This window comes from Bactrocera latifrons, unplaced genomic scaffold (genome assembly GCF_001853355.1).
Source record: "Bactrocera latifrons isolate USDA-ARS-PBARC rearing strain unplaced genomic scaffold, ASM185335v1 scaffold_9, whole genome shotgun sequence".
NCBI classification, from domain to species: domain Eukaryota; kingdom Metazoa; phylum Arthropoda; class Insecta; order Diptera; family Tephritidae; genus Bactrocera; species Bactrocera latifrons.
In genome coordinates this window covers 3,043,385-3,071,218 of record NW_017537600.1, presented here as the reverse complement: position 1 = coordinate 3,071,218, position 27,834 = coordinate 3,043,385, and the positions used below count along the sequence as shown (strand labels likewise).

At 32.7% G+C, this 27,834-nt stretch overlaps 1 protein-coding gene across 1 annotated transcript in view; it reads right to left on the bottom strand.

The window, feature by feature from the left end:
• LOC108977474 overlaps positions 1 to 27,834 on the bottom strand; it is a gene marked incomplete at its 3' end in the record, with an annotated part of 158,984 nt that overhangs the window by 24,622 nt on the left and 106,528 nt on the right. Inside the window, 4 exon segments of the mRNA XM_018947170.1 lie at positions 171 to 378; positions 620 to 759; positions 9,761 to 9,940; positions 26,946 to 27,093. Coding sequence (XP_018802715.1) covers positions 171 to 378; positions 620 to 759; positions 9,761 to 9,940; positions 26,946 to 27,093 — 676 coding nt within the window.

Here is a 27,834-nt window from a genome sequence, read left to right as displayed (position 1 = left end):
TTTTTAACTTATATTTTTATTACCTTCTATATATGCTTTTTATTAATTTATATATACTTTTTGTGATTTTTTGGATTTTTTATTTCATTTTCATTCATTGTTACTACTTGGTTTTTAGTTTTTTCGTTTATTCACACTACCCTTAGTAATAAATATGCGCAACAACTCACCCGATATAAATGAAATTTCCGACAGCATAATCCATTTCACAGCAAAATATAAATTGATTTTCAAATATCTACCAACGCGATGATGTAATTTGATAGTGACATCGCGCGCGTGATCCATTACGGTGTCTGGCATATAAGAGAATTGCACAGGTTCGCCAGAGAAGTGTCGTCCGCCAATACTAAAGAAGACCTTAGCACGCACGAATACCTACGATGGCGTTTGAAATAGAGTAAAAAAAAGCGTTGAAATATTTTATATTTTTTTTTATTAAAGTAAAATATTTGTATTAACTTTTTGGTAACTTAATAAATGTTGCTAAAAAATCTTTAATTTTGTATACATTTGTAGTCTAAGGTATTTTGTATTAGTCTATAAACTCAAGTCAAATAATTTCCTGTTAATAATATTAAGTCAATTAATGCGTAGTTACTCCGTTTAAGTTCCTTACCTGCACATCCTTGGTGAACATGTTATTCGTATGTAATATTATCGCACTGAAATTTCGCAGGGTGTCAAATTCGAAAATGATTTCAACTGGTTTGCCATTCAAATCGGGTGTATCGTTGCGCCAGCCAATCCATTCGTAGCCTGAAATTGGAAGAAAATGCGAAAAACATTAGTAATCAATAATAATAGTGCAATAAATATATACTATATGTATATAATATTTAAAAATAAAATATACTAAACAAATTATGCCGGAAAAATCTAGAAAAAAAATTTCTTCTAGCCTTCCATTTTTCCTTTACATAAAAAAGCTTCTTTCCGCTGAAAATCTCGGTTCGCGAGCTTTCACCATCGCAATAAGTAGATGAGAATTAAGCTTCATATTGCAGAAGTTTAAAATAATGATTAAATAACCACGTTTCTTCAAATATTCCATCTTTTCTATACATGAAAAATTTTTCTTTCGTGTGAAAAACTGAGTTCGTGAGCTTTCACTATCGCATTAAATGAATCAGAATTGCAGCGGCATGTTGCAGATGTGTGAAATAATGATTAAATAAACACTTTCGCTAGAAAATACTCATTACTCATTGAAAAGAAGCACTGAGAACGGCAAGCATTACGATTAAAAAGAAGGACCTTACGATTAAAATTTACAGCTGATGAGCTTTCATTAGCAAAATAGATAAGAGATAAAGAAATAGATCGTGGGATCTAAAGAAACTTGTTGCCGATTTACGAAATAATTATACAAAACTTCTATTTTTTGAGACTGTATTAACAGAATAACTGATCATATAAAAAGTATACCATGCATATTTAACGAACAGATACTTAGAACTTTCGAGTGTAAAGCCTCAAATGTAGCTTGAATTTGAAAAGGTTTTATTTCACTGGTAAGATATTTTAATTTTCTCTTGAAAAATAAGAATAATAAAATATTATATAATATATTAATAAAAAGCTTTGAAAAAGCGTATTTGCAAATTTAGCATAACAAAACCGACTAAATTTTGGGGAAATTTCAAAAGTTTTTTAAACGACGTCATTTTATAAATTTGTGGTTTTGTTCGACGTGAAATTAGAGTCGTAGGAGCAATATCTTCCAGATTTCTTTTACGTTCATCATTGAAAACTAACAAAAGCTTTAAAAAATCTCTACTAAAGTTTAGATACGCATGTTTAAAAATTTAGTAAGACAAAGCAGACAAAAATTATATGAAATCTCCATTTTTTTTTTAACGGCGTCATTTTACAGTTTTTTCATTTTTTTCGACAACATGTTCGAGCCATCTGGGCACTATATTCCTGCATTTTTTTAAGTTCCTCATTGAAAACTGACAAAAAGCTCTCTTAAGGTTTAGATACGTGTTTTTTAAAAATTCAGTAGTACAAAACCGACTACATTGGTGGTGGAAGTTTCAATATTTTTTTCAAACGCCGCCATTTTATAAATTTTAAATTTTTTCGACTTCAAGTTCGGGCCGTATGGGTAATATCTTATGATTTTTATTTTAGGTTCATCATTGAAAAATATTTTTTATTCTTAAAAAATGCATTCAAATTTCTTTATTTTATGAATTTTAGATTTCTTTCGACCAGAGCGCATTGTACAGACAATATTTTCCCAAAAATTTTTTTAGATTTCATTCACGAAAAATAGTTAATTTTTTCTTCAAACATTTTACCTAGTACTCCTAAAATATTAATGTATAGATGTGCTCCTATGCACCTAAAACTTTAAAAGAATTGAAAATCTTTTTTATAGATACCCACAAATCGCCGTTTAAGCTTCCAATCTGGATTGTGGCTTTTCATTTCGGTTAAACACCCAAAACTCAGCAATTCTGTGTTTTATAATTTGCAATTAACTTTCTTGAAACCGCACTGACAATTCCTTAAAGCCAATTTCGAGCTAAAATTTTTGCTTAATACTCCTTCCTCACAAAGGATTTCGTGCATGTAATCTGCTAGCCTCCAACAATTATTACCTAAGAAAGCTATTATTGCTTTGCTGCTTCGTGTTTTCATGGAACAAGAAAGGAGGTTAAATATTTTTACAAGAAACGTATCAACAATATATGAACCACCCGCTGGCGGCAATGACTTTCAATGAAATCATAAATTCCAACACATGTTAAATATTATGGGTTAAATAACATTGCAGCGCCCACCCCTGTCCTACAGCACCCCACCAAAAAGCACGGTAAGCGCTGTCAGTTAGCTCACCTGTGTTACGCACCGTTGCTTACTCGCTCATTAGACGCATCGTAAAATTCAAAACAAAAACAAATAAGCATAGGTAAAAGCAAAGTGGAGCGTTAGGCGGGCTCTGAGCAGCAGCTGAAAATAATTTGCCTTCCGCCAAGTCAACGCCAGCAGCAGGGGAACCTTAAATAACTGGAGCAAACAATGGCTATGGCAACAAACTGTCAAACGAAAATAAATGAAGTTTTTGTTAGCCCAACTGGTTGGCAGGGGTACCTTGGGCTTTTGCACACGAAAATAGCTAGCACACGCCTGCCAGTAAACGACGAGTGCGTCACGACATTTAAACCTTTCTTGCTGGCTTGTTTACACACAGGGGTGGTGTAACGACGAGCTTTATTTAACTAGGCGGAGGCAGCAACTTAAATTTTGGACGACAAAAGTGTGTTGTTGCAGCGAGCAGACCTTACCTGTGCTACTACTAGGGCTTGCCTTAAGAGTCAACAGTAGAGAAAACACTGAAGACTCGAGCCATGCACAAAGCAAGCACGCGGTATATCGAAATAGTTGGGTGGGGGACCTGGCAGCATTTTCGAAAAATGTGGCAGCATAACAAATGCGAAATACAAACGTTGCATACTTTTACACGCCGAGGCATAAACTAAACGAGCGCACAGCATTGCATTCGCCATAAAGTAAAAGAGGCGGCGAAGGGACGCTGATGGATTTGTTTGTTCGCAAATGCTCAGCACTGACGCTACTTGCCACTGAGCGCATAAAAATTAAAGCGGGACTGCAGCTAGATCCACAGAGCACGCGCCTCAAAATCAGCACACCCTCAAACCCCTCGCATAGTATAAATAACTAAACTATTCGTCTGTGCTTGCATGAAACAATAATAACTTTCAAGCCGCTGCACAACTTCGCGCGTAAGAAACTGAGCATAACTAGGAAATATTTTTTATGAAGCCCCCCCAAAAGTGCGCGCACACCAAAATACTTACAGAGAGTCTCTCCAGCGCGTCGCAAAGCCAGAAAAGCGATTTTTCGAGGAACCTCATTGGGGAAAAGCCGCGTAGTTGCTAATAAAAAGGGGCGCAAAAAAAAAAAAAAGAACGGAAAACAAGCAATCACGTCATAGCAAGCCGTGAGCTTCTCCATCCACTACACTGCCACTACATCCCATATAACAGTAAAAATAGTCGCAATAGACAAATAAAGCAGAAACAAAAATCATAAAGAAAACAATAATAATAATAACAACGACTCGGCGTCTCATTGAAAATCAATAGTGGAGAATTCAATATTCAGCTACAGAATGCATGCCATGCGGCTTTCTACAGCCCCAGCTTTTGCTTAAGCTTCTTTTGTTCAATTCATTTTGGACTGACTGTGCCTGCGGCTTGCGGCAGTCGGGGCGCATAGCTGAATTGGCATTTAGCTTTCCGGTAGCGGTGGTCGTGGTGCAGCCGTCTCTCATTGATTGTTGTCGCATAAAATGGACAAATTATGCAAGCATACAACCACGTCTTCAGTGCTCCCCCTCTCTCTGCCATTGTGGTGCCGTATTGACGCAAGAATGCTTGTTCGCCAAAAATTCTTAACTTCATTGTGTTCACTGAAGCCAACACTGCTGTCAGTGCTGCATACCAGTTGTGGGTACGTAAAGACTAAGCTCTTAAACTTCGAGGAATCGATTGGATTTAATTTTTGCTAGAAATCGAGCAATGGTGGTGTGTTTTGTGGGACTTTGTATTTATAGTTTTATTTACCATATAAGAGAAGTCTCTGAGAAAGTCGAATAATGCACTTGTCAGACAGATTCTGTATTGTAAAGAGCTGTTGGTTTTTCCTTAATCTCAGTAAGTTAGTTTCGGAGTCTTTGGAGCAGCATGCGATTAAAAATATATTTTAGTACAATAGACGCAACGATCGCTCTGCCTTCTCTATCGCACTTTAGGAGATTATCAGTCCTCTTAACTCATACACGTGTCCTGACATCGTTTCAACCGAACCTTAAGTTATATTTAACGACTATAAGAATAATTTCATAGAGAGATCTTTCTGCTGCTCTACTACGAGGTGAATAACTCTAATTCTAACTCATAATCGTGATCTGATATCCTTCGCAAGGTGTCTTAAGCTAAATTTGATGACCATGAAAGCCTTTAAATAAAGAGGCCTCTCTGATCTACCTACCCTTAGGATAAGATCATTACCTCCTACTCGTGACCGTGACGTGATATTCTTTAAACGGTACCTCATGCTACTCTTGATCACCCTAACAGCCCTTCAATAGATCGGTCTATCTACTCTACCATACCTTAGAAGGTGACCATTCCTACCGGCTCATGATCGGTTCCTGATATGCTTTCTGTGAAAATTAAAACTATATTTGCCGAGCATGATTGTCCTTTAATAGAGAACTCAATTCATATCCTCAAATTTTTTGGTACAGACGACCTCATCTGACTGACGAATTTTTACTAGGGAGTTTATTAGAGAACTTTCCGTATAAGACAAAAGATCAACTGGTGTCTCTAGCATTTCTAATAATGCGACGCTTCATTCTTTTATTCTGAGCTCCGATCATTGAGGTATTCTTTTTTAATACTTATATGTATTTTACAGTAGGTATTCTTTCCTCGAATGGAGGTTTTGTTTGATGTGAAGGCTTATATTAGTTCTGGTATCAATTAATGTTCAATACGATATCGACTTGGGTTCTGAGCATAGATTTTTAAGGCAATGAGACTTTATATCGGTTCTGCAGTCTAACTAACGTAATATAACGGATTTTGTAGAATTCTTTTGCAGCTCATTGTCAATTAAATTGAATGAAAATTAATCCTTTAATTTTATCCCAGCGATGAAGGTTTTGTGAAAGATAGTTAGAATCACCACAGAGTCTTAGGTTTAGCGCAATCTCTTCACTACAATTCTAAATTCACATATCCTTCGTAAAAACATTAAAATATCCTGAGTTAAAAAAAAAATAATAATATACTTGCTCAAGTTACTTGAAAGTTCTTCAACACAAAATTTGTGCAAACTAGTATAGGATAGTTTAATAGCATCAGCAATTCAGTCCAATATTTTGCAAACGATATTATCACCGGCGCCAAAATAGTTAAAATATGTCTGCAATTTCGTCTCTAGAAGAGATACCTAGACACAAAATCCACCACAAATGTTTCGTTGCAACTTTCAATGAAATTTTCGCAAACTTTAAACAACTTTATTTGTATTAAAGTTAGCAAAGGAAACAAGGAAGTTTATTTAAGCTTTTACACACTCACTCTCACCGCTCACGGCAGCGCGCGGCAAATCGCCTTAGCAATCAAATGAGCAGAGTTTATGAGTTCCTTTTTGGCACGACTAAGTTGTACCTAACTGAATTTGGTCTACCAGCCGTCGTCGCAATTTGTACAGACAGCTGTAAGTTAGTATTATTGTCTGTCTGCTGTTGTGGCTTTGTATGTGCGTGTCTGTATTTGTGCGACTGTCTGCACGGTAAACTAACAGTCGGTGGCCCACAACTCTCTACATTATTATTGCCAATAAGTAGTAGAGTTGCGTTGAAGCCAACGACCACGAAGCGACAACGCGTTCTATAAATGCTTATGGTTGTATTTATGTGTGTGTGTGCCGGATCCTGCAGTAATGAGAAACTTTTCTACTTAAAATGTAAAGTTTTCAATAATTTCGATTATTGGCGACTGGCCAAGGGAATTTATTTATTTGCATGCGGATGTGCACATAGCGATATATATATATAATACATATAAATGAATGTTTTTTATACAAAAACGTGTATACATATTGGTAAGTTATGTTTATTTTCAAATTTTGTGCTTATTTCTGCTGCTTTTTATGTGACTTCGGTGACGATTGTTCTTGTGTGTGTTTGTCTGTGGACAAACGACATGTAAACAACTTGCCATTGTGTGACTCTACGTCGGTTGAAGGCGCCTGGGTACACGCAGTGACGGAAGCGACGTAGTTTTGGCGGCAGATAGTAAGTAGAGAGCGCTTTAAATGTGACGTTGTGGAGAAAGTGGTAGTTTTATTCGCATGTTTGTTTGAGTACGAGGCATTTGTACGCTTCCAATTGAATGCCAGTGTTGCCATAAATTATCAAACATGCGTGTTATGTACATTTTACAGTACTGTTTTTATTTCTTTTATTGCCGCTTAACTACTATTGACTACTTTCGAACTATGTTTTCACACAAATATTATACCAAATGGTAAAGTTTCAGCTTTTGCGCTAAAAAATATACAGCATTATTGAACTCTTTATGTTCAGCTATCAAATGTGGACAATCCGACATTCCATCATACCAACTTAATGTTCAATTTAAAAATAACCGCTAGGGAAATTTTTTTCTCGACGTAGTTATCATAATTTAGACATTCGGAAGATATGGTAGACGTAAAAAATAACGAAATCAAAAAAATACCCCTTAGGGAAATTTTCATTCGACTTAATTATCCTAATTTAGATACTAAAGAGATAACGTAGAAGTTTTGATGTTATATTAAGTAATCATTATAATGAACAGACAGCATATCAAATTAACGTTCAACTTAAAAATCATCCCTAGGGAAATTTTTCTATTGACGTAATTATCATAATTTGGAGGTTTAGAAGATATTGTAGACGTAAAAAAACTACGAAATCAATAGATACCCCATAGGGAAATTTTCTATCCACTTAATAATCAAAAGATTGAGCTTTGCCATCATAACTTTTGAGCAATTTTTCACGACATTTAAGTAAAACGATAAAAAAAGGAATTTAAAAAAATTTACCAAATTTATCAAAAGCTTTTTAATTCACCCTAATGGACATATACATATGTATTATTGCATGTCCGTTTGTATATTTTCCTTGGCACGCATTTGTTTATTGTTAAAAAATATATATTTATTTATTTTGTTCATTGATGAGGAAATTATTTATTTGTTTGCCGAAAGTTTTTAATTTAGCCAACAATCCGTTGGGTGCGCGCCTACTCCGAAATGCCAAAGGATGAAGTATGGACGCCAAGCTGCTGCTAACTCACTTGCATTAGCCAAAAGTTTGGTAGCAATGCATTCTAAATGTGCTTTAGCAAAAGAAATGGCAATCAGTGGCGGGTTAAATGTCGCAATATACATATATTTTGTATATACATACATACATATTTACATCTTATCCAGCACAAATGGCATTACAGCAAACGATTGAGCGATACGATAGTATGCGCGCTTGTGTATATTATCGTTAGCAATTTAGCCCTTGCTTCGTGCTCAATACTGTTACACTCACACACTGCTACGTAAGTGAGTTTGTCAAAGGGCAGGCAGAAGAATTGCAAATGGACACGAAAAAGTTCCATTAAACTTATGCTAAACTTTTGTAATTATTTGATACTAATCAGTTTTAATGAAGTATTGCTATATGTTTGTATAAGTATGTCTGTATGCGAGCTTTTCATAACTGTTAAACGTCTGAGCTCCCTAAAACCATTTGCATTTGACTGCTTTTGGCTACAACGAATATCCTTTCAATTTTCTTCAACTTTCAGAGTTGTTTACACAAACATATATATGTATATCATACCTACATATATACAGACTCACAAATATAGACTTACGATACCTAGGCACACATATACCATGACTACCAGCAACCAAATTGATGAATTTATGCGCTAAAAGTGAAATGTGCGCAAACCGCCGGCAACATTTTCGAAAGCCATGAAGAAAGCTACGAAGAAATATGCAATGCATCAGCAGTTTTTCGTTTTATTTGCTCACATACACACATACAAATATCAATGTATTATCTGCATGTATATCACCCATTTATTTAATGTAAGTCGCATAGTAGTTGCTTATTTAGCATATGTGTGCTTTAGTTTGCTGGTGTTGCTTTTATTATTACATTTGGGTTAAGGTAAGCAGTTTCCATCAAACTTTGTTCAATTTCATTTATTCAAGTATTTCAGCTTTTATGCACTTGAATTAAGTTAATTTGAGTTTTGTGTGCCAAACTTTTCGTTGAGGTACAGGGACATTTGCAGATTAAACTCAGAAAGTGAGATTGCTTACATGTCTAGCAGAAAGGCAATTTCTTTAATAAAAGTTTGGTGCGTGTACATACATACATATGTACATATGTATGCAGATAGCTACGTAAAAAGTTTCAATATTTAACATATCCGAATTGAAGCTATTCAAGTAAGATTAAAAGTCTTTCAAGAATACAAAACTATAAAAAAATCTCTTAAGGGAAATTTGTGTAAATGATCTAATATTTAAAATTTTAAATTGTATACAATTGTGATATTCTCTGGAATATCAAAATCAATATTTCCTAAAGAGTGAAATTTCAAATACTGGAAATATAGGCGTACAAGTAAGATTAAAACTATTTCAAAAATACAACATAATCCAATTTCAAGGTCAAAATTTCTTATGAGGAAAATTTCTTAACCACAAAATTTGCCCAAATATTATATTTATGCATTCAAACGACGTAATATTAAAAGTAAAGCAGAAATAAAAAGATAAGCAGAAGATACTGAAATTATATAAAACATCGTTTCAAAATTACCCATAACTTGCAAACTTATATGCTTTTTGAAACCATTTTGGGTAATTTTTGCAGAATTTGCATATTTTCTATGTAGGTTATCTCTATAACAAATATTTAATGATAAATAAAATTTCCCCAAAAAGGGATATTTTTTAAAGGTACTGTTTTTATGGTATTTATATGCTTTAAGATGTGAAAAAGGCAATCGATTTTAAAAACCATCCCAGTAAGATATTTTTTTAAAAGTATTACTTTTAAACAAATTTTGTGCTATAAAATCTACTTTATGCAAAAAATTTCAAAATTCAAACCAAATTTCCTTACTAATTTCCTAATATACCAACTCACCTTTGCCAAATCCATGTATATCAGTGCGAAAATTATCCTTGCCCTTTTGACCATCCACCAGTTGGCCCAATCCATCAACAAACCGATCACCTTGCTCATAGCCATCATAAGTCTTGTCTGACAGATCGACTTCCATGCCACGTTGTACGCCTTTCGGTATGCTATACGATACGATACCCTCTGCAAAACATATAGAAACAAAACATACCAATTTTTAGCTCAAGCGTTCACTTAATTAAAATTTAAATGAAAGACATGTGGGTATTTAGCTTTAAGAGAGGTAAATACTTTAATATAATATATAGTGTGGTGAATCAAGTAAGAAATGAGGCGCACATGCAAGTCGTGTTACCACATTTTCGGTCCTACTAGTTTATGTTGCTGTTTTTGGTTATACCAGTGAGGTATGAGACAAGCGCGTAATGGTAGATATTGAGACATGTGTTTAACACACACACGCGCATATTTGTGTGAGCGACGCGTTGCTGACGAAGACAAACGACTGATGAGGTATTGCTTCCCTTGGTAGAGGATATAGCTTTCTTCAGTAAGAATGTGGGTATATTTACAGTTGTTGATGTGCCGCTTTGTATGCATTTACAGCTGGTGATCCTTTTACATTAACCATATTAAATTACTAAAATTTCTGCGTATTTAAAATTGATAGTTTAGTGACTATTTTCGTGGAAACACTACTATGGTTGCGGCAGACATACAGGTTGTTTAAAGAAAGTTTTGAAGGGTTTTGAAGTTTTGATTTAAAGAGAAATTTAAGGATATTGTTGTGCTCAATAGTGAAAAAAATACTATTGTGTGCTTCAATATAGAGTAAAGGATTTTAAAACAAATGTATATATTGCATCAATATATGTATGTATAGTTTGAGCTAAAATATTTTGAGAATATCTTATATCATTGTTTTTTTCAGCCAGCTTATCACATTAATGTTCAATCTAAAAATAACCCCTGGAGAATTTTTTATCGACGTAGTTATCATATGTTGGACATTCAGAAGATACGGTAGACGCAAAAAATTATAAAATCAAAAATTCCCTTTAGGGAATTTTTTTAATGGACTTCATTATCATAATTTATCTAAAGAAGAGAAAGAGAGAGAAAGAAGTTATATGAAAAATTTCCCAACTGAGGGACAAATTAAATTTTGATATTATTTTAAGTAATCAATATAGTTTACGTAAAGAATTACGAAATCAGAAAATTCCCTTTAGGGAAGTTTTGAATCGACTTAGTAACCATAATTTAGATATCAAAGTAGTGACGTAGACGCAAAGAAAACAGTAAAGATGTTAAAGGAAAAATTTCCCACATGAGGGAATTTTTTAAAATTTATTATTATTTCAATTAATTATGCTAACATAACTACTGTTAATATAAAAATATATATTTTTACCCTTAGCATTTAACAATAATTTTATATCTGAAAACCCTATAATATGTGGCAAAATAAAACGTATTTAGTTAACATTATGAAAATTGTACAAATTTTTATTTCTGAACCGTCCACAGCAACATAAATTTTCATTTTGTTCATTCCCTTTGTGTGCGCTGGCGGAAAACCCGCACGCCACAATAAGGCAATGCAACACCCACAAACAGCAGTGAAATGTGGGCACTTATACACACACATTTATAGTTATACTTTTATGCGGATTCTTAACACTGACATTTTTCACTTTTTGTCGGTTGACAGTCTTTTGTTGCTTAACCGAAAAATATAGCATTCACGCAAGTTACAAGGGGTTAAATGGCGTTAAAGTATGAAGAAACGGCAACAACTATAACAACCAACAATAAAATGCCACCAACAGTTTTAACAGTCAAAAGACAATAACAATTTCATATATACATATGTGTATGTATATAACGTGCATATGCCACACATATGTGTATGAATGTGTGTACATTCAAACACCCAACAACCATAACATTGTTGATGATGACGACGGCATTGCCGACAGGAACAACAAAAGCCGCTCATTTGTTTGGCTGCAGCGCGTCCGCCAACAGCGACAGCAAAAATTCGTGCCAAAACAGACACGACAGTGCGCCACCACAACAACAAAAACAAGTATTAACAGCTGATAGTGGCGCTAGTTGAGTCGCCAACAACAAGTAGCTGCGAATATTAAAAGGAATCAACAAAAAACGTAAAAAAAAAAAAACAATCTTGGTTTTAAAGGGAGTAGGAAAAAGAATGCTGCCATTCTGCATGTTGACACGCAATAAAATCGCATGCTAACATGAAAATGACAGAGAGCGCGCTAAAACAACAGCAATGACCATGGCAGTGCGCTCATGGCAACAATGACAACCAGTAATAATAACTACAATGCAGCTACAACAAAAAAATGTGTATTTGTAAAGGCAGTAGACATGCTGTAAGCGCAAAGTCGAACGCGTGTTGCCAACTATGCATAAGGATATAAATGTGTACATACATATGGATGTATATCTGAGCGAATACAGCTGTGCTGACAATATAATATGGAAAGTGAATTTCCGCTCTACTCGTATAACGAATGTGGTGACTACTGTGTAATGAATTATATGTATGTATATAGTATATACACATACATACACACATTTGTTTGTATGTATTAATCGTTGAGCTAAATTCTTAAACTGATTGGAGTTGTGTTGAAGACATATGAAGGTTTCTATTGAAGGAAAAGTTGAAAATATCTCATTATACATACATGAATACAATAATTTGAATTAAAAATTTTATTCAGTTTCGAAACCTACCAAAAATATTATTACAAAAATTCACCAAATAGCGACAAACTTAAAATATACCCTGCAGGGAAATTGATGTTTTATGCGTTAGTATAGCACAATTGCTTATAAGGTGGTCAGAAAATCACCAAAAGCAACAAATTTAAAATATCCCTTGAAGGGAAATTTTATTTTTTGCTTAAACATCATAGCAGTTGACTTGGTTTTGTATTATGTAATGTTTAAAGTTTAATTCATGCAATAAAAAGAAACTAAGTAATTTTTGAAATATTGAATTTATTTAATTTCATGTAAATATGTACATACATACATGTCAACATAATTGTCTACATACTATGTGCATATTTATGTAGAAGATTTGATTTCAATATTATTCAGGCATCAATAGCGCAACATAAATAACAGCTTTTACTTATTTTACTGGTTATGCTCAAAACCCAGTCACTTTAATTTAAGACAAACACGCGTTAAGCTTTCGCTTTCTGCTATATTCAAAATACCCCTCATGGCATTTGCTGGCTTGCAGCGCAATTTAAATAAATAATATATAAAATATATTATATCCTTGAATACCCTGTGCCTTCAATAACACAGGATATGTTTACAAGCTGCCAGCCTCAATGCTCATCAGCGCTGATGCCGGATTGTAGGAAGTAATGCGTAATGCCGACGCATGCAGTTTAATTTATATGTAACTTACATGCGTATTATACATATATACATACATATATGAGTGGGTACATATGTTTATTTCTGTATGAATATTTTATCAATGCAACATAAAGCATTTAATATTTCACAACATTTTAATCCTCCATACGTTTTAGCTGGTTAATGTTGCTGCATGCAGGCTTTCATGCATACATTCGTACATTTACATATCCACATATATTTCGTAAGTATATACTGCCGCATGTTTGTATGTTATACTATGTATACTTTTAATTCTCGCGGTCAAGTACAGTATGTTTGCAATTTTCATAAATAATTTCCACAGGAAAATCACATAAATAATTCTGACTTCCGTTCATTTAGCATGAATGCTCAATGTGCATATTTATGGTTACAAACACGTACATAAGTATAGCAAATATATTGCATATATAAATAAGTGTAAACTTATGTACATACATATGTATGTGCTGTGTAGTGTAAACTTATGTACATACATATGTAAATTTATAAGTAAGTGCGGCGGCTCGCAACACACACAATTGTCCGTGAAGGGATTGCTGATTATAATTTATTTATTCCACGCATTTGCTGCTGATTTTATGACAATGCTTGCAATAATATTTGTGGAATTAATACGCGAGCATATGTATGTATAATATGCACATAAATGTATGCTTTTTTGGTAAAATTTATTTTATTGCATGTGCAATAAAATTTTAAAATTTGTGAAATACTTATGAAAATTGTATGAATAACTTTTTATAGTGGTTGCAAATATATTTATCAGCAGGGTAATAAAAGTTTACGGCGGTAATTATAAGTAAAGTAGAGTCATTTTGTATTATAATGTGCTTTTAAAGCAGTGCAACTACGAAAGAATAAGAAAATGAAAAAGTTTTTTGGATAACCTCAAAAACCACTATACTCATAGACGCGGAGTCAAAAAAAAAAAAAAAAAAAAATAAGAGGAACGAACGACTATTTATATTCGAGTGAGTATTATCGCCTTAAATTCCATATAATTACACAGTACAACAGCTAATCTAGGGGGTGAGAAATTCCAAGTCAGGGTGATGGTACTAGGTCAGTATAGTAAAACCCTCAAAGGGTTTGGCGTTCGTATGTGTCAGTTTTTTATGACCTTATGACCCCTTCTTTTTCTTAAGAAAAAAAAAAACAAAAAAAAAACCAACAATAACAACTACAAGTTTAACAAACATTTTATAAGAAAATCAAATCTACTGAAAAACGTTTTCTTAGACGATCTTTAAGGCTTTTTAGTAACATCTAGCAATTTCAGAGTATCTTGGAATGAATTCACGAAGTCCAGCAATTCGTTTACTTCTTCACCAGGCACCTCGCAAAGGGATGTTCAGCTCTCAATCTCTATCTTCTCAAAACTAAGTGACGAACTTATTTTTCGTATATCCTTTGTGGATGCTAATAAAAATAGTTGCTCTGCTAAGAGGCAGGTATCAATTGATATGACATCACCTATTCAACGAAATGAGCTACAATCTTCTTTTGTTCAATACAGTCAAGATTGGACTATTGAGCTTTGCCAAAATTCATCACCTGTTCAAATATGGGCACTCAAGGTAGAAATCTAGTTTAAAGCATGATATCATATACATTTTTTTGGAACTCTCAAGACATACACTTTGTTTAAAACCAAATTTGATATACATTTTTTTGAAATTCTTAGCCTGCATATAGTCCAAAGGCTGTCACTATGAATAATTTCACACAAATTTTTCTGGGTGAGAGCTGAAGCAAATATTCTGTTTTAGAAATTGTTAAGAGCAATTTGAGTTAATTACATATCTGTTCGAGTGTTCCCCGTAATACTCCTCTTCTTTAACATCTTGTGAAATGTGTATCATCACTGTCAGTTTGGAATTCCGGTACATCTCACATAACATAACATTTATCCTCTTTAATAGCTGAATCAATTAGGAACCGACTTACAGCTTCCTTTAAATGGGAATACAATAGGTCTAATATTTTATTATAAATGAGAGTGCAACACTCTTCGTGAGTTAATGATACTGATACCTCAAGAGTTGAAAACCTTAATACTTTCCACTAAATACTTTGGAAACATTTTATTACAAATTTCCCTTAGATACCAAGTTTAAGACATTTAATTTTTTTTTTTTTTTTTTTTTTTTTTTTTTTTTTTTTTTTTTTTTTTTTTTTTTTTTTTTTTCTCAATAAAAATCTGTAGGAGAACACATGTATCATTCATAGCGATTTGTTTAGAAATATCCCTAACGTGGAATTTTTTTTTTGCTTATTTGCATTTCCGTTAAAATAAAAAAAGTGGAAGCGACTGAATTAGGGAACTTAATATTTAAATGCTTTCCCCTGAACACTTTGCAGGAATATATTAATGTAAATTTCCCTTCTATATCTAATATAGGAAATATAGTTCATTTGATTTGTTTATTTTCTTTAACTAAAAATGTTAAGGTATAAATATATTTCATGCATATGGTCCACTTAAAAGTATTCCTAAGGTAGGATATTCTTTAGGGATATTTTTTAACCTATATTTGAAGATTTCTGTTAAAATAAAGGTTGTGTGCAAGTAAAAACGTATAATTTTGAGGCTGCAAGAATTGAAAATGTTAATAGTTTCCACCAAGAGAATTTAAGAACCATTTGAACATAAATTTCCCTTTTATAACTTATATAGGAAATTTAAGATTCATTTAAAATTGTAGTTCAAGATATGGAAGTTAGAACTAGACATATATCATTAATATTATCTGTTCAAAAATTTGTCATTAACTATAATATTTCCGAAGAAAATTACTGCATTTGAAATATAGTACTAAAAATAAGGTAAAATACAGCCAGGTGAGGTAATTTTGAAAGGCCTACAATATTTGTCTAAATTTGTCCCTAATTAAAATATCAGTGACCTCCTGGCTTTGACTACAAGTTCACAAGCGAGGGTGATATATGCATTTGAGTCCTTGCTGTGAGCTGCCGTGACCTGAGTTCAGTAATGTCAGTCTGACATACTCCCTCCATACTTACTTGAACTTTAATGTATTTGTGTAAAAACACGCACACTTACCGCGTATCATTAAGTGTAATTATGTGATTTTTGGTCATTACACGAAATTTCATATCAACGACCAGCAAGTACAATGTACAGTACCAATAACATTAATGATGAAAAGTACAAATGCGCAATAAGGACAACAACAAATTACGCATTTTGATGAAGCTTCACGGATAATAACGCCCGTTTGCGCTGGCGCGATTAGTAGTTTTAGCCCTCAGTGTACTTTATCCGCTTATACACACATGCATGCTTGTGCATGATTAAAAATGTTGATATGTTTTAGGCGCGTGGACACGTGTGCGATTATATTTCGACATATTGGGATTTTCGTAAATTTCCTGCGTTCATTGAAATTGAGTGAAAATTTCTCCTACTCGCATATGCAAGCGTAAGTTTGTAATGTGTATAAATGTGTAATAGTATGCGCTCATATGTTATCCCCTACGGCAAAGGATATTATAAATGGCGCTCATTAGGTGTGCTAGCATATTTGTGCGTTAGGATAATTACGCTGTTCCAAATTATATGATGCATTGTTGTAATTGTACAGGTTTTTCGCTTTTGTGTAACGTGAAAATATTTGCTGCATTTTCAATAATTTCCCATTGAGTACGGTTAATATGGCACATGTATTAGGCCATAATGTCATTAAGCCACCACATTGACTATATTTATTATTTACGTTTTTAATTAACACACAGGTGTCTAAAATATGTATGCATTTTTGTTTAATTGCTTGTAGGCGAGTATATTCGCAGTTATTATTATAGATTAATATTTTGGGAGATATGTACTTCTATGTGTGGTATGAGCAATTTTAACACCTAGCAACCGCATGTTCTAAGAGCGTGGGATTATTTTGCATTGTAATAAAAATGTGAAAAAATGTTTGTGGAATGATAAAACGTATATTAATGATAGCTTCAATCATTAGAAATTAAATAAAATTTAATTCAAGTTATTACAGCAAATATATGTATATATTAGTAACACATAGCTTTTAATATAAGAGCCTTTAGCGACATTTTCTTTAATTTATATAGTGATTGATATTAATTTTTGTTAAACCATCACAATTATATATAAAATAAAAATTACACAAAAAGGGAAAGTTTTATTTTATTTAAAACAATATTATAACATCGTAAAATAATAACAGCTAGTTATAATTTAAGAAAGTTTCGTACTTTTTAAAAATTACCCCAGAAAGGGAAATTTTATTTTAATTTCAAGAATACTAAAATAACATTATTACATACATTTACTATCTGTATATTAAGTTTTTATCGTAATTATAGGTAATATTTGCGAATTCCATAGGCATTTTTATTGTAAAATGTTTGTGGTGACTGCTAACAAAATATGTGGAATATATACAATATTACATAATTATTATGCAAAATAATTCTAAAATGAGAAACTTAGTAAATGATTCTAGTTTTGGCACAAAATTCAAAAGATCATTGGGTATACTGTACATATTTACATACATACACACAGAATATACATACATACATATTTACATATATGTACTATATGTAGATACACATATTTGCATATGAATATTGCGCATGCGGGCAGTGTTAATGAAAATGTTGTGATTCTCAACATAATTATAAGAATAGAAATATCACTTTGTACAATTTTTATATCGTAGCGAATCGAAAGCATTCATATTTGAAAATTTTATTACTCAAAAGTATTTCTATCATAATATAATTCTAAATAGTTTCTCAAACTATTATCGAAATTTTAAATCGTAAGTTACTAAAATTACTACGATTTGTGATACGATTTACAAAACACACCCTTAACAGTATGCACTATATAAATGAACAAAATTTATTAAAATGCGCCTGTTTGAGCAGATAGAAGGACATATTGTACAAAAACACAATTATTTAACAAATCTGCATACATATATCCTATCGAAGAGCAAATTTATTAAAAAAAATATTTACAATTTATATATGTCCTTTCAACGAAACGCACTAAATTTGTAATAAACATTTTTATCTATCTTCACAAAAACAAAATTTCTTGTGAGAATAAACAACATTTATTGCCAGTTTCATAGAAAAAATGCTTATTACGCACATTTTTTTTTTATAAATTTCCCTTCTTTGAAAAATATCCCTAGCTAAGGAAATTTAATATTTGCTTGTATATGTTGCATTCCTTAATAGAAAATTTATTGTGATGCTCAAATTTCTTTTGCATGCCAAATTAAAAAATATCCTTTAAAAGGGAAATTTAGTTTTACTTTAAATTTAAGTTTGTCTGTTAAAAAAATATGGTTTTAATTTATCAAACACGATTTAACCTCAAACAACGAGTAGATGATTAAGCTTTTAGTAAAGTACATAATATCTATTAGTTAATTCGTACAAAACCATGCAGCGAACAAATTTCAAAAACAACAGTAAATATTTTGTAAACGTTTAATCAAAACTACTACCTTATGATGGCTAACAAGCGCAAATGCATTAAAGTGCATACGCGTTTTTTTTTTTTTGTGAGCAGGTATTTTTCTGGGCGTGTGCGTATTCATGTGTGCGCATTCATCACTGATTCTATTGAATGGAAAAGTGTTGTATTAAATCAAACGAATTTAATTACGGCTCATAAATCTACGTTCAAATGTCAGCGCGCGGTTCAGGCAAACCCATTTCGGAAGTGAGTGGTGGTGTATATACATGTACCTACATTTTTATATGTGTGCGTAATTGAGTACATTTAAATAGGCAGGAGTTTTATGGAAAAGTGCATTAAGAGAAATAACAACTAGCGTAATTTCATGCAACCACAGTGAGGCATTACTAATCGTTAACAAATTGTAATCATAAATTATTGGAAAAAGTGAAATGGAAACCCACGCAAGTTTGGGATGAGCTGAAGATTTTGAGGCGCTTTGTTGCATTATTGTAATTATTTTTTGTTGTTGTATGAAGAAATGTAGCACTAAAGGGAAAGTGTGAGAAACATGTGACTTAACTGGCAGCGGTAAGGGTGAGTTCGTAATTAATGTGGGTTGTTGGAGCAGGCAGTTGCATTTAGTGTTTGGAAGACATATTTACAGGAGGAAAAAGAAAAATTATAAAACTTATATGCTGGCCTGCACGTGAAAAATAATGAGGCATTGAAAATTTTAAGAAACTATCAACCAAACACGCACGCAAAAATTCTTAAGAATTCTCGCTGCCACACCTCACACCGAAAGCGTTGCACAAAAGTTTATGAAAACATTAAAGCCACCAAAAAAAATGTATGCAATAAAGCAGCGCAAAGCAATAGCTAATATGTTTTGAGGGTTACAATAAATAACTCTAAGGTCAACATGCACTTGAGCGCCTTGTGGCATGCAATTGCACCGCAAAAAGACAAGAAAAATATTTCACTTGAGTGGAGGGCAAAAGTGCGCCACAGGCAAAACTACACGGCAAAAAATATTAATGTGAGAAGTGAGTAAGCTATGCAAAGTGGGCGGCACGCAAAGGGAAAAAGCAGAAAAATTATTTTAAAAAAATACGAAAATTGTAGGTAAGTGGCTCCATCTGGCGCTGTGTGCAAAGCTTTGCATGGCGCACCCAAGCGCACAGGCAAGCTCAAATGGGCACATTAGTCTTGCCTAGCTTGCGTAGTTGCTATTGTTGTCACCTTTTTACATTTTTATATGCCGCGAAAAGCATTTTTCTCTATTTTTAATTTTTTCCCAACTCTTTAACATATTAAAAGCATTTTCACGCTTCGACTTTATGCCGCTCCATTGTGGTTGTCAAGCAATGGTCAATAAATAAATAAGCAAATATAATAACAACGCGCTGTAATAGTAAAACATCATCATAATCACAGTCGTCTGGAGCGCATAAGACGCATTGGTGGCGATAAGCCAAACGTTAAATGTGGCCAGCACTCAACAATAATGCAAGCGCCACAAGAAATGTGTGTGCATGACGGAGGAATTCAAGTGCTACATGCATGTGTGGAAAATTAGCAGAGTGGTGAGAAACTATATAGATTTTATAAATTTGCTTAAGAAGTAACGAAATTTTATACTTGTGTGCGAAAAATTACGGTTGAGAGATTGTTGAAGACATGGATCGTTCTGGGCGACCATCGACCTCTTCATCACTTCAAAATATTAAACAAGTGAAGAATATGGCGCTTGTCTGTAGGCCATCTCAAAAAGTGTTTTTTTTTGTTTTTTGATAAAAAGTAATGCATTTTGTGCAACAACAAAAAAAAGTATTTTACTTGTTATCTATAAAAATATCTAGGAATAAGGAAATTTATCATTCACTTGAATTTATTGTTAATATCAATAAAAATTTGTATTAATATACACATATATTTCTAATAATATAGTATATATATATATATCTAAATAACATATACATATATTTCTTTACTACAGACTGCTAAAAAATATCCCCAAAAAGGGAAATTTTTTTAAATTTTAGTCCATGTAAGTAGATGTCCAAGAAATATCCAAAAAAAAAGGTCTACAACTTTGCTTCCGCCGTTTTCCAATAGATGTCTCTATTTTCCACATTGCTAATCCTTCACTTTAACGATCTTATCACCTGCTCTGTCATATGCATGAAACGATTTTCAGATGTACACTACAATTTGCAAAAAATTAGTTTTCGTATATGCTATTTTACTGCTCACAACTGTAATTTAACTCATATTCACATGTACATGTGTATTTATGGGCAACTGCATGTATCTCTGAACACATCTTCGCATTGCTTAGTGGCGTTCAGCTAAGCTGCACTTTATGTCGCTTTAATGTTGTTTACAACTGTTGTTAATGTAGCAAGTTGTTATTGTTGTTATTGCATTTGTCATGCAACACTAGCATTTCGCTATCTTTATTATTGTTTTTGTAGTCAAGTTACATAAACGTGGCTTAAAATGTGAACTGATAGTGGCTGTGATTGATGATTGCATTTTGAAAGATATTAATTTTTCTCGCTTTTGTATATTTTTTCGATTTACCGCTTCCTAGACAAAGCTGTTATGCAAATGTGGTATTAAAGGTACTTAATGGGAAATAAAACTTTTTTATTTTTATTTAGTAATTTACTTTTGTAATTAAAAAAATATATATTTTTTAAATTTTTTTCTAATTTTCATTATTTTTCTTTTGAAATATATGCTTACCCTGTAGGCCAAAATCGATAATTTTTCATATAAGCATACAAAAACTTATATAGTAGATATGTTTTTTTTTCTATATATCTATGAATAAACTTAAATTTATCTAGCATTTAAAATTCCACAATAAAATAAATTAAAATAATTCTAAAATGAAATTTGCATATTTCCCACCTTCGCTTATCCATTAGTTTGGTTATGCATTTTAACTGTCTGACATTTAGCTATGAGAGGTTAATTGATTGCACAAATGATAATCGAGTGAGCTTTATTGTGCCTATTTCATAGCAAATTAAGTAGAAATAAATATTTTTCGTTGTGGCTGAACTTTAACATGCACAACTGATTGCATTGCCAAATACTGAGGTCTTTGTTTTTCTTTTCGTGATTAATTGTGGTATTTTCAAGCTAAATTGTGACATTAGGCGAGAAAGATTTATTGATATTGTTTTCTTAATTTAAGTGGGTACAGAGTTATTGTTAAAATAGCACAGCTGATATACTACAATAAGAATAACAATACTAACAATTTTTTGAAAACATATTTTTAATATTTGAAATTAAACTTTTTGTTAAAAAAAATTATAATCTCTTACGTAAATGGTAATTTTGTTAATAAATTTTTGCTTTGTCTTGGTACAAAGAAGTTCGTTTTATGTAAAAAAGTTGTTATTTTAAAAATATTACCCTTATAAGAAATATCCCTTACTAAAAAATTTAATAATAGCTTTAATTCATTGTATATCTCGTCGAAAGTTTGTGTAAATACCTAAGCTTCATTCCTGCGGTCTGCTCAAAAATATCCCTAAAAAGGGAATTTTTGTTTTTAATTAAATCAAATATCTTTAAAATTAAAACTACTATTTTTAGTTCACATAAAAAATATTTGGATAATATTAGCTTATTTTTTACATAATTTAACTTAAAATAACATGCAAATTAATTACTTTTAAGTACAGTGCACAATATCTGCTGACATCATAATCAACGGCCATTTCTAATTGCAAAATTGTAATATATTTCATTTCTGAATTGTTAAGAAATTGTTAAAAACAATTTAACTAAACCTTTTCCTTAGACATTTCAAAAAAAAAAGTGAACCAAATTTTTTTTTCTTAATTTACATCCCCAGCTTTTAAAAATAAATTTCCAATTATTTTTTCCAGTTCCGCTACCCTTTTATTATTACCTATTCCTGGGCAAACACTTTTTCCACTCCCATTATGAAAAAAATGAACGTTTGATATAAATAGGCTGAAATGTATTTTCCCTCGCTTTAATTAACTTTATGACAAATGAACACTAAAATATGCATACACTCAATTTTAACCCTTCAAGCTACACACCTACTTATATCCGTATATAAAACTGGTAAATTTTTGAGTGACTCAATGAAACATTCATAAGAAAAGCCACAAAGATTTAAATGGAAATAAGCTTAAATGGGGACGATTTTTTTATTGCTGTTATTTAGCAGCAAGCTTTAAGGTGGCTAAAATGTGATTATTAAATTCGAATGGGTTTGGTTGTGAAGTGTCTTATAATCCCTGCTGAGGTGCGGATGGATTAGGAGCAGGTTATGTGGGAACTTTGTGACTGGAGGTATTCGCCTTATATGAAAAATGTTTTAGAGTGGAGGAAATCTAATTGTAGTCAGAAGCAAAGTGCTGTAGGAATATCTTAATTTTAAGCAGTAGCAGTGTAGAGGAAACCTAAGTGTAATCAGTAGCGAAGTGCATACCAACCCTGTTGTAGAAAATTTATGTCTATGAAATATTTAAATTTTTGAAAATCCAATTTGATTATGTTCAGTAGTAAAGTCTATACTAAGCCTGCGGGAAAAATAATATGTGTATGAAATCTTTGCTTTATGAAAGATCTAAGGTCTACTATAGAGTTCTTTGACAAAAGCCTATTAGGTATTAAAAATGTTAATTTTCAGAAAATCAATTATAACTTTATTCGGTAATGATGTGTCCACTATCGTTGTAGGGAGTAAAACTGTCAATGAAGTTTTCAATGTTTTTAAATGTCTGTCCTCTTATAGAATGCCTAGGCAGTGGTATACTTTTAAATAAAGAAATCCATAATTTATCCAGTAACAAAGCATATATCAACCCTATAARAAGTATTTGAGGTCAGCGCGGTGATATTTTTTTTTTTCTAGTTTGAACTTCAGAATTACCGTGGAAATATATTATACTTCAAACATAATAAAGTAAAACAAATACCTCTGTAATTAACATGGCTTAATCCTTAAGCAAACAAAATTCTCCTATTTGGTAAGGTGCCAAAAGAACTTGGTCATATGCGATAGGCAAGTTGATTCTAAAATACTCGTAATTACATTAAAATAAATAAATAATATATATAAAACAATTAAATCTATTACTAACAGGTTTAACAGCTCATCATTTGCCTGTGTCGTGGTTGCTTTCCTAGCGGGTCTCTTTATGCGCTTGTTCGTGTCAGTAGTTAAAAGTAACTCGTCATTTCCTATGCTAACATTTGTTTGTAATGAAAACAAAATTCAAAATAATGATTTTTCACATATGAAATTCATACATATTTAATACAAACTTACTTCAATACTTTTGTATGAGAGTCCAGCTGAAAAGTAAGTACAACTACTTATGCGCATATGAGTATGTTATGAAAAGGCAGCAAATCATTTTAGGTTGATTAATTTGCATATGAAATGTTGCACACCCAAATATAATTTCCGGACTCAACATAAGTTGAACCACTACAATGTGAATGAAAGGGAAAATATTTAATGTTGGCTTACAGAGTAACATACATACATACACAAACAGATATTTTTGACTGTCGTAAAATGGGTTGCTGTATAAATTCCTATAAATTATATCACATATAATCTTTTGCGTATATATGATGACGGTAAAGCACAAGTAAGGGTAGTAAACACACCAAAAACTGGAGTGCCCATAAAAATTACAAAAAAAAAAAATTCAAAAATATCAAAACAAAGTACAACAAATGCCGACACACAGCGCGCTAATAACGCGGACAAAAAAAAAATTACAATGCTTTACCCTTCACGGGCATTACTGCTGAATGCTGACATATGCTCCGCTTTGTTGCATACTTTTATGCGCTAATGCATAAAATGGAGCACCTTTCGGTCCAACCCCATGAATGTAGAGACATTTTACGCCGCTTGTTAAATGCTTTTTCCGTGTCATCACTGCGGAAACAAGTTACGCCTACTTTTACACCAGCGCCATGTACTTCTCGAATCTCAACTTGATAATATTTTGTCTTTACATAAACTCTGCTAATATTATTTCAACCCTTTGCTGTTGATGGTTTTGGCTCAACTTGCACACCTTGCTCACTTTTTCACTGTGTAATCATTATATTGCAATGATTTTTCAAAATAAGCATAAATACACACAAACACAGTAAGAATAAGCCAATACGCCCTAAAGCGTGCTAGACATTAGCAAATTTGCGCACGCTTGACAGCGACAAGCACGCAAGTATGCATTTTCCAGTAGCAAGTGCACAGTTGCCTATTGTTTGTCAGCAATTTATGTTGCAGTGGTATATTGAGGCAATTCGGCTTGGCATTGCTAGACTTTCGCCATTGAGACTAAGTTATTATTATATTTTTTTTATTGGCAATACCGTTTTTCCCAAAAATTGCATGCAACAATCACATGATGGCGTCGTTAGTCTGCTGGCAGTCAACAGCAACAGCAAAGCGGACTCCACAACACAACAACAATAAACAAATAAATAGAGAAATTGACATATGCTGGCAAAAAAACGAAAAATTCACGTTTGGGCGTCGTCGTTAACTGTCTGCACGCGATTTGCGAGTGCGTTGGACGTCTACGAGTGTCTGCCCCGTACACGTGGAACACAACAAATATGCACTGTTGCCCACAACCAACACCCTCACCGCTGCTGCAGAAGGCAATCAGCCTAACCTTTGCCTTTGTTGGCTCAAGTACTTTAGTTTGTTTTGTTTTTTGTACGCTGTTTGCTTTTACTGCCCCCTTTAACAACTTAAATTACAATTTTATTAAGCACACGAAAGGCGCTTTGATAGCATTTAATGTCTCGAATTCGCATTATTGGCGCCATTTGGGCGCATAGCTGGCACCGAGGGGGTTAAATAGTACAGTGTGTGGCAACTAGTTAAGGTGAAACCGAAATGAAGTCATGAAAATATAGTAAAGAGATCACTGAGACTCTTTAAGGGAACTTTCCTCGATAGAAATATGGGGACAGGTTCACAAGTAGTTCTTCATTAAAAAGTGAGGAAAAATGATATACAATTCAGGTAAAACTTTTGAACTTATCTAAAACAAATATTAAATTATATGCTAATTACCAAAAAAATCGTCAAAGACGCAAACCTAATAAGCTGTCAGTGTTTCAAACTTTTCCCATGCAACTATTCATAAAAAGTCTTTATACTAAGCTATTTGTGCCTTCATAAGATAACATAAAGTGATTTTTTGTGAAAGACATTGCAGAAAAAAGAAAAATCATGTGAAAAGTTTCGACAAACTTTTAAAAACGAGAGTCTTGTATATGGCGCTAATCTTAAATCTAACGAACTAGAAAACTAATACAGAGAAAAATTGCTAGATACAAATTTAGACCACAATATCTCTATTAGGCTGTTCACGGTAAGGTGGTTATCGGGTTATGTGGTTATTAGATTAAAAATAACCTCTATGATCCGTGAACATCCCATATTGTATGGTTATGTGCTTATTTTCACACAAACAGCTGTTCATTGTTTACATTTTAAGTTCAATGAAATTTCTACTTATAAAATGCCTAAACAAAGTTTRAAARGCAACATAATTGAATTTAAAATAAGTTCTGCTATTCAGGAAATGGACTTTATTGAAGGTATGTGCTTATTAAATAATCCGAATTTTAAGAGTTTAAAAGATTCTTTGTATAAAATTTGCAGACATCTTGACCCCTGAACAGTGTCACAATGCAATTGTAAACAAATAACAGCTCTTAATAGCAGAATTTCCAATTAAAAAATATAAATGGAAATGCCATTGGCTTAGATTTATTTATTTTTTGTGCTGCCATTTAGTAAAACTCCAACGACTTTCTAACACTGGAAATAAGCAAACAACCACATAATCTGTAAACAAGGGTCTGGGTTCGTCAAAGTTGGTTATTTTGTCATACCGCATTTTGTTGTTGTTTACTTAATCACATAACCACATAACCCGATATCCACCTTATCGTGAACAGCCTATATGTTCTGGTAGATCAATTCCGAAAAAAGCAATGGGGCTCAATGAATTATGCATTATGTCATACAAATAGTAAGTCGTCGGCTTATAATGCTAAGCTTCAGTACGAATTCCTTAGTTACACTGAAGTTCTTATGATAAGCATAGTTTATAAATTATATGAGCAAACTATGAAAGTTATACAGTGCACCCGGTTTGGAATTCACATATTACTAATTAAATAAGGTAACATTTTAAAAAATCTTCAAAGCTGACTCACCTTCCCACGGACAACCGACAATTTCGGCACGTAGACACACCGTTCGATCGTATTGTCCATATGGATAAATACGAATTTTTGACGCAAAAATAATAGGTTGCAACAAGTTCTCCACCTCACTGTATGTGTTGATGTTGCCAGACAGGATCTAGGTATGAAAAGAAAAGAAATTTCATTGAATATCTAATCAATAATTACGACAAGATGGTAGAAAATAATTATTAAATATGTTATATTTGCTGTCTCAACAAATTTGTAATAGGCTCTAACCGCTTTTGTCGATTTATGATTCGGCGTTATAAGCTGTTCAAGTTAGTTACCTATTAAGATCAACCAGTTAACATAAACTAGATTCCACTGCGTTCAAGAAACGAAGATTTTCGATAATGTTCGATCATTTTTCTTTTAATTGAATTATAGAGCTAAGTGTGTTCGCTGTACGAATCGACCAATTAACATAAACTAACCTGACCTAGGTTCTATAAGAAAGCTTTTCGCAATATCTGGATCACTTTTAATGAGCTTTTTAATAATGAATTAATAGAGATAAAACATTAATAGAAACGTTACAATAAAGAAAAGACTTTTTCGTCAAGAGTAAAAAATCAAGCCTGACCTATACGGAGGTGGCTATATATATTTCTGGCATTTTCATTGGAAAGTTTGACATTTTTTAGCATAACATCACTCACTTTTTTGTCATTTAATCGTGAATTGTTTTATTTACAGGGAATTAAAAAATTCATCTCGGCCAAGAAATGGAATTAACTCGTGAAAATTTTCGTGCGATCATTTTTCACAACTTTCGACGTGGATTATCACGACAAGATGAACTAAAATCTTTGTATGGCTTTGAAGCACCATCCTATAGCACTGTGAAAAACTGGTA